This window comes from Nannobrachium achirus (genome assembly GCF_963921795.1).
Source record: "Nannobrachium achirus genome assembly, chromosome: 7".
NCBI lineage: Eukaryota > Metazoa > Chordata > Actinopteri > Myctophiformes > Myctophidae > Nannobrachium > Nannobrachium achirus.
Window position 1 is genome coordinate 68,862,031 of NC_137816.1, and position 9,291 is coordinate 68,871,321.

Genomic DNA, 9,291 nt, shown 5'->3' on the forward strand with positions numbered 1-9,291 from the left:
TTATCCTGAGCAACTTCCTCCACTCCGACTGGGGGTATAGCAAGGCGTTCCCAGGCCAGTGTGTTGATATTGGGCCTGATTCATCAATCTGATCTGGCTTATATTTCTGTTTTACCTTCAAAATCCTTTTAAAATCCCTGGCAATAAAACATTGCTGAATCTGACCCATAACTTTTGAATTGTCCTAAATGCCGGTAGGATCAACATATGGGTGTAATGTTGCCGCAAAATGCTTGATGAATCCCATAATCCCATCTGGTCTTTGTAGTCCAGTCATTATATGAAAAAACCTAAAACAAATTGCAGTAGTAGCAAACTCAACTGATTCTGTATCCTCATTATGTCCTTATTGAGGGAAAAAAAGTCCCAAGGAATCCCATCGGGGCAAAGTTTTGAAAACGACCTACCTACCTTCACTTACTATACACTACTACACTATAAAGGAAAATATGACTCCCAAAAAATCTGCTTTAAGTGGGATGTGAGGGGTCAAACTAGGGGTTTTTAATTATTCTGAATCCATTGCAAGCATTTGTTTTGCATGAAAAACATTCCTTGGGCTAAAAACGGACCCCAAAAGACTGTGAAAATTGATGACTCATCACTAAACCATCGTTTTGAGTGGCCATTTCTTGCCCAAGGAATGTTTTTTCGTGCAAAACAAATGCTTGCAATGGATTCAGAATAATTAAAAACCCCTAGTTTGACCCCTCACATCCAACTTAAAGCAGATTTTTTGGGAGTAATCTTTTCCTTTATATTGTAGTATATAGTAAGTGAAGGTAGGTAGGTCGTTTTCAAAACTTTGCCCTGATGGGATTCCTTGGGACTTTTTTTCTCTCACTAAGGACATATTGAGGATACAAATCAGTTGAGTTTGCTACTATTGCAATTTGTTTTAGGTTTAGCCTAATTTTGGCCTAAAATTACTGGACTATTGGTCTGCCACGGGGTCTCCTCCCAGTGGGATGTGCATCGAGGACCTTCCTAGGAAGGCGCTCGGGGGGCATCCGTACTAGATGCCCCAACCACCTAAGCTGACTCCTTTCCAAGTGTAGGAGCAGCGGTTCTACTCCAAGTCTCTCTCGGGTGACTGAACTTCTCACCCTATCTCTAAGGGAGATACCAGCCACCCGTCTGAGGACATTTTTCTGCCTCCAAATTTCTGCCTCTAATATCTGACAATTTGTCCAATGTTTAATTTGTCCCACAGGTTGAGAACCACTGCACTAGGGCAGAGGTTTTCAAAGTGGGTGACGGGGCACCCTGGGGTGACGGGGCACCCTGGGGTGCCGCGACGGCAGTCCAGGGGTGACGGGGCACCCTGGGGTGACGGGGCACCCTGGGGTGCTGCGACGGCAGTCCAGGGGTGCCGCGAGATCATTTGATAATATTTGGAATTTATTTGGACACTTGAAAAAATAATTTAGTATCATTTTAAACTTGAAGTACAAAGTTATTTTCAGTCAGTTCTAACCAAAATGGCTTTTATCTCAACGTTTTCCTCGCAACATAATCACTAAAATATCGTCACAGCCGGGCAGAAACCTTGTATCTCCAAGTTTCAAATCTGTACGTCTTTTGGTAAAGCAAAGCCCTGCTTCATCATACAAGACTGTCGCACAAAAATAGCGAAAACAGCATTGTGTGCTTGTAGATCTGCTGTTTTCACTAGTTTAGTACATTTTATAGATGATAAATACAAAACAAACGGTTTTGGACATACCAGGTTTCCACCCGACAACGACGATATGCTATAAATATAAGGTGCTGGGAGTGAAAATTATAATGTAGGGGTGCCTCAGATTAATACAATATTCATGGGGTGCCCTGAGACAAAAAGGTTTGGGAACCCCTGATCTAGGGTACACAGTAGCCCAGGATCGACCACCAGGCCAAGGCTGCTTCAAAGCTCTACCGTGGCCATCTGGATTAAACCATTTAGTCAGGGAATTTTAATAAAACCCTGGGAATAAATTCCTTACCAAACAATGTCTTCACCAATGTGTTGGTAAAGGTGTCTAGTAACATATCTAACAAAGATTGAAATTCAACATCCCTAGCAAAATATTTGACAGCTAGGGTAATTCTGGGTCTCATTCACTTACTATACACTGTACTATAAGGGAAAAAAATCACTCCCAAAAATATGCTTTAAGTAGCATGTTAGGGGTCTAACTAGGTGTTTTTAATTATTCTGAATCCATTGCAAGCATTTGTTTTGCACAAAAAACATTAATTGGGCCAAAATCAGAATGCAAAAAAAAATATGGTTTAGTGATGAGTCATCACTTTTTACAAGGTGTATGGGGTCCATTTTTGGCCCAAAGAATGTTTTTCGTGCAAAACAAATGCTAGCAATGGATTCAGACTAATTAAACACACCTAGTTAGACCCCTCACATCACACTTAAAGCAGATTTTTGGGAGTGATTTTTTCCCTTATATACATTGTATAGTAAGTGAATGAGACCCAGAATTACCCTAGCTGTCAAACATTTTGCTAGGGATGTTGAATTTCAATCTTTGTTAGATATGTTACTAGACACCTTTATCAACACATTGGTGAAGACATTGTTTGGTAAGGAATTTATTCCCAGATTTGACAGGTATTCTGAGAATTTTCCCTGACTAATTGGTGTGTATGCAGGGGTGAGCTCTGGACATGGACGTGCAGAGTATGTTACAGTGGTTTCTCAACCACTGGTCCTGGGGACCTTTGCTGTGCCCCTGAGAAGGGTCAAGTGTGCCCCTTGAAACTGCTTGAAAGCCAGTATTGTATTTATCATTTTGAAAATGATTTAAACTAGTGAAAACAGCAGATCTACAAGCACACAACACTACTGTTGTGTGACAGCCTTGTACGATGAAGCAGGGCTTTACTTCGCGAAGAAACGTACACATTTGAACTAATACAAGGTTTCTTCCCGACAGTGACGATATTTACACCCCCGTATTATGTTGGTGTGCCCATGGATTCTTGGGACATGAAAAGTGTGCTAGAGGGGCAGGGGCTGACATTTATAAAAGGGCCTTTTGGTGAAAATATCAACAGTAGCGGACCTCCAAGCTTGGAGGTCGGCTATTTTCCGGTGCGTGATACCACACTGAACTAAGCATAATCTAGCCAATACTGGAGATGTGCCGTAACGGCATGGATTTCTACACAGAGAGGGCAATTCTTTCAACATAAGATGCTGCATTCAAGTTCAGGAGAGTTTGGACAAGGCAGTTCTCTTGAATGCTGCCTTCAGGTATGGTATGGAATCACCATAGTAAAAACTGCATTCATGGGGCAGGGGCTCAAGCCCCCTTTGATGTCTATGTGTGCACGTGCCTGGTTCTGGAACAAACTATTGGTGTATCTATTGTATGTAAGGACCAGACCTCTAGAAAGAGAGAGTTACGACACTTCCGTCGACTCCCATTGTAAGCGTGTAAAGCTATGGAAGTCGCTAGCTTAGCCTAGCTTACTGGAGCCTGTTCTCATTTTAACACATGGGAAGCCAAGGTTTCTCACATTTCTAGCTGTTGCTGCTGCCGCCGTTCGCTTACGTTTTATTTTGAAGAGCCTCGGAAGCTTCGTGCGTGTGCACGTGAGTGTCCACTGACGATTGAGGAAGATAATCCATTTGTTTTACAAACACTAGCGAAACTAAAATCCAAACCGGGGCCGACCATCACGGTAAAGTGTCGCCGTGAAAACAGGCAGATCTCTGCTTCCCTGGCGTTCTTTGCACCTTATTCATAGATAAAGCTGTTATTATGTTTCAGCCTAGAATGGAAGTCAATGCAGCCTAGACCATCCATTTTGCTTCTCTGCGAGCCACGGTATGACGTATGGACCAGGGTCTTTCACAGGGAACACAACATGCACGCAGCAGCACGCTGCACAGTTAACCCTTTGTCTCGTTCAGGAACGAGACAACTCCTTTTGGCACAGCGACCTCCAGTGGCCGTATCTCGTTACTGAACGAGTTTGGCCCCCAAGTTGTCAAGGAGCCTTTGCTGCTCTTCAGCCCCGTCCGCCCCCATTATAACCCAGGCATTTTCACTCGCTGGTAAGAAGACTAAATCACATCTTTTCCCCCCTTTTAATAATGTCGTCTACCTTGGAGAGGCCCGTGAATGAGTTAAAAGGAGGTAAAAAGACGTGATTTAGTCTACTTACCAGTGAGTGAAAATGCCTGGGTTATAATGGAGGCGGACGGGGCTGAAGAGCAGCAGAGGCTCACTAAGAATGAGAACAGGCTCCATGCGACGCCACTTCCGGTCTGCGGCGAGATCAAAGCGTGACGCCACTCTGCTTACACTGCTCTGGTATAGGGGTGAGTTCTGGATCAAACCATTATTGTACTGTATGCAGGGGTGAGTTCTGGATCAAACCATTATTGTACTGTATGCAGGGGTGAGTTCCTGAATCAAACCACTATTGTACTGTATGCAGGGGTGAGTTCTGGATCAAACCATTATTGTACTGTATGCAGGGGTGAGTTCTGGATCAAACCATTATTGTACTGTATGCAGGGGTGAGTTCTGGATCAAACCATTATTGTACTGTATGCAGGGGTGAGTTCTGGATCAAACCACTATTGTACTGTATGCAGGGGTGAGTTCTGGATCAAACCACTATTGTACTGTATGCAGGGGTGAGTTCTGGATCAAACCACTATTGTACTGTATGCAGGGGTGAGTTCTGGATCAAACCACTATTGTACTGTATGCAGGGGTGAGTTCTGGATCAAACCACTATTGTACGGTATGCAGGGGGGTGAAGGTTAATATCTGAGGGATGTTTCACCTTGGACCAGATTACAACCCCCCCCCCCCCCCCCCCCCCCACAGTACATCTGCTTCACTAATGAAATATAGAAACCTCTCATCTCCATATGTATTTATTTTATTTTAATCTTCTTTCTTTAATCTAAGTTAAAGGGATATTCCACTTTCAATAAACTTTTTGTCATTGTATGGTCTAATCAGGCTTGTATGAATACCCTGAACAGTTTTTAATTTTCTTCATTCAATATTTAGATATTTTACGTAAATGTTACCAGGCCCTCTCCCCACACACACTCATTGTAACTTCAAACTCCATTTTAACCATGATAGATTCATTAAAAACACACATTATTTTTTCTGGTGACTCATAATACCCTCTTAATACGTGAGCAGGCCGTGTGTTTTTCATAATGTTTTTCATGTATTTTTAATAATTCTTTGGGAAAATGAAAAAATAATCATTTATAAAAAATACATGAAAAACTTTATGGAAAAAACACGGCCTGCTCACGTATTAGGAAGTGGAATTTTATTGAAAGTGGAATATCCCTTTAATGCCCTATTTCGTTTTACAAAAGTGCCAGGCAAAAGCAGTAGAAATCTGAATGTTATTCATGTCCGCACTGTTCTGAATCGTTCTTCTGCTATACAACCAAAATGTGGAACGCCCCTACCGAAGGCCTTAAAGGAGCGTGCTGCGAGGCGTTGTGAGCTTGTAGATCTGCTATTCTTGTTCCACACAGAATAGGGATAGGGATTCAAGTGGTTAGTGTAGAAAAAACACATTTCTTATCACACAAAGATTTGTTGGACCCCCTGTAGTAACTCTGAGGACACCCTATAGGGGTCCCGGACCCCCTGTTGAAGACCCCTGGACTCAATAATTGGACCTGTTGGATGAACATGTTTCTTTGAACCGTTTTGGACATACAAGGTTTCCACCTGACACTGAGGACATGTCATCATGTCCTTGATAGTCCCAACCCACCAGCACAGAACGAACGCACGCAGGCACGCAGGCACGCACGCACTCACGCACGCACGCACGCACGCACGCACTGGATTTCAGAAGGTCAATCCCAGATATTCTAAGAGCTGTATGTTTGATGTTTCTGTGTGCGTGCGCGTGTGCGTGCGTGTGTGAGTGCGTGCGTGTGTGCGTGCGTGCGTGCGTGCGTGCGTGCGTGCGTGCGTGCGTGCGTGCGTGTGTGCGTGCGTGCGTGTGTGAGTGCGTGCGTGTGTGCGTGCGTGTGTGCGTGTGTGTGTGAGTGCGTGCGTGTGTGCGTGCGTGTGTGAGTGCGTGCGTGTGTGCGTGCGTGTGTGAGTGCGTGCGTGTGTGCGTGCGTGTGTGAGTGCGTGCGTGCGTGCGTGCGTGCGTGTGTGAGTGCGTGCGTGCGTGTGTGAGTGCGTGCGTGTGTGCGTGCGTGTGTGAGTGCGTGCGTGCGTGCGTGCGTGCGTGCGCGCGTGCGTGACCAGGTAAAAGGGCAAGGGCCACGTTGGTATAGAGGTGTGGCTTGTATAGTTACCTTTTTAGAAAAGGTCAATAGTAAGGGAAAGTTAGCCTCCTGCTGGACCAATCTGGGAACTAAATCATTCATTATCAATAGCTTTCTTCACAGATGTGTTCATAATGGTGTCTACTATCACCTCTGAACCTTTTCAATCCCAACTCCCTTGGGAAACTTTGTGGGAGCCAATCAAAGTTGGGGGTATCCCGAGGGTAAATGTACTTAGTTACTTTACACCACTGATCATAGTCATAATTGTAAATAAAATACCTTATTGGTTGTATAGTCTGTAGGCTACTGTACAGTAGGTCTCTGTCTCTGAGCCTCTCTCTCACACATGGTCAGTCTTTGATGTTTCACAAGAGATTGAACCATCCATCCATCCATCCATCCATCCATCCATCCATACATAATCAAAAGAAATATATAGTAAATGAATAAATCGTAATATTTAAAGGACAACTCCTCCCTAAATCACTTTTAGGCTCATTTTCCTACTTATATTGATCCAAAAGACTGTCCATGGGGTCTATTAGGCAGAAATGCCCCTGTTGTCCAGTTTCCCCAGCAGAACCCAGCAGCTCTCATAGCATAGAGTGGAGCCTATAAGCCTATCACTGTTACACTATTTGTTGTGGTCAAAATAGATTATTTTTCATGAAGGTGGTACTAGTTGTCATTACAAACACATCCATGCCATCGTTGTCCCACACAAGCCATCACACTCTGCTAAACAGATGATATTCTCTTATGTGTTTTGCCAAGTACCGGAAAAGATGCCCTGTGATTGGCCAGTACAGTCACTTTAATTGGCACTTGTGCCGAATGCTCACCCCAAAACATTATTTAGGCAATTGTGGTGGGTTGTGTGGGACAACCAAGGCATGGATGTGGACTAGTAATACATTCATGAAAAATAAAATCACTTTTGACCACAACAAATAGTGTAAAAGCGATAGGCTTATAGGCTCCACTCTATGCTATGAGAGCTGCTGGGTTCTGCTGGGGAAACTGGACAACAGGAGCATTTCTGCCTAACAGACCCCATGGACAGTCATTATGGATCAATATAAGTAGGAAAATGAGCTTAGAAGTGATTTAGGGAGGAGGTGTCCTTTAACACATCGGGTGCCCCTGGATTGAGCCCCATTTATCCCCTCTTGCTGCCCAGGCCCACCACCATTGTATTGAATACGGCCCTGCTGCGTCAATGCATGCGTCATGACGTCACTTGGTCACATGAGCGCAGACAGGATGTTATTGTGTAACTTTCTGTATGGACCAGTGTTGATCATAACTGTTCATTGCCGATCAGAATTTTGACATTTTGCCGCACCCCGCCACAGTTTTAGCCATAAAACAAACATCAGAGATAAAGGGCGTTATATGGAGTATATGGAGAAAAACGGCCGCGCGATGCTCTCAGCGTCGACTCGAAGCGACTAGCGGCTAATGGGCTACATCCATGCGTAGCCCCAACCTAACGGTGAGATTTAAAGTTAATACTGTAAATACAGTAAACACGTCAAAACGTTGTGGGCCTCCAGCGACATCAAAGAGTTTGACGCGTGGGCACCCGGTGAGTTAATGTCCGGGGTCTTACCTGGAGGCGTCGAAGCTGTCATAAGAGCCCACGGTGTAATGTCTGAAGAGCTTCCGTCTGTCGCTGCGATCCGCCCTGGAATCTGAATACACAGAGCAAAGCATCAGTATCTATCTATACTGTACTGTATTTATCATATCTGAATACACAGAGCAAAGCATCAGTATCTATCTATACTGTACTGTATTTATCATATCTGAATACACAGAGCAAAGCATCAGTATCTATCTATACTGTACTGTATTTATCATATCGTCACTGTCTGGCCAAAACCTCTTAAAGGTGATACACCATGCATTTAAAATGTTTATGTCCCAAAAAGTTTTTCAAAAGGTTTGAGGCTAAATTACCACTCCTGAATAGAGAGCCTCTCATTTTTGAATGGCTCTCAGAGCATTTTCAGCTGCAATACCACCTTTGGCCTGAACTGCGCTGAACTGAGTGACACAAAGGAAAGTGTTCAGGCGCGTCATGGCTGCGCACGGCTTGTGCGTATACAGCGTATGTCTATGGTGGATTCTCTGGCCATTGGGCGCCCTCATGTGGTGATTCCGGGCACTGGATGAGTTAATGAACAAAACTGACGGTAACTCTGTCGGGAACTCTCCGCGTTCTAAGACAGCGGCCACTGCCGCCCCCAGGTAAGAATGTACTTCTCAAAATAAACGTATCACGCCTGTTGCTAAGGTATGGCAACATGACTGGTGTCTTTGCACGCGTGTGAAGACACCAGTCATGTTGCCATACCTTAGCTTTTAGACACCAGTCATGTTGCCATACCTTAGCTTTTAGACACCAGTCATGTTGCCATACCTTAGCTTTTAGACACCAGTCATGTTGCCATACCTTAGCTTGTTTTAACTGACGCCACTGCGCCAGGCCCAGCCAATCCCTGGCACTTCTAGTTCTATACGCGTGCACGTGTGTTTACCCTACGCGTGCACGTGTGTTTACCCTACGCGTGCACGTGTGTTTACCCTACGTGTGCACGTGTGTTTACCCTACGCGTGCACGTGTGTTTACTCTACGCGTGCACGTGTGTTTACTCTACGCGTGCACGTGTGTTTACTCTACGCGTGCACGTGTGTTTACCCTACGCGTGCACGTGTGTTTACCCTACGCGTGCACGTGTGTTTACCCTACGTGTGCACGTGTGTTTACTCTACGCGTGCACGTGTGTTTACTCTACGCGTGCACGTGTGTTTACTCTACGCGTGCACGTGTGTTTACTCTACGCGTGCACGTGCCCTGGCCGACGGGGCCAACAGAGTCTGGACCCTGGTGCAGCCATTCCAACACACACACACATTGTCCAGTGCCTCCACGTGGTTGGACCGTGGCCTTGGAGTGTGTGTGTGTGTGTGTGTGTGTGTGTGTGTGTGGGGGGGGACACCGTACC

At 45.0% G+C, this 9,291-nt stretch overlaps 1 protein-coding gene across 1 annotated transcript in view; it reads right to left on the reverse strand.

Annotated features, from left to right (window-relative positions):
* Positions 1 to 9,291, reverse strand: part of shank2a (SH3 and multiple ankyrin repeat domains 2a) — a gene marked incomplete at its 5' end in the record, with an annotated part of 314,465 nt that overhangs the window by 134,977 nt on the left and 170,197 nt on the right. Inside the window, 1 exon segment of the mRNA XM_080730420.1 lies at positions 7,893 to 7,974. Coding sequence (XP_080586546.1) covers positions 7,893 to 7,974 — 82 coding nt within the window.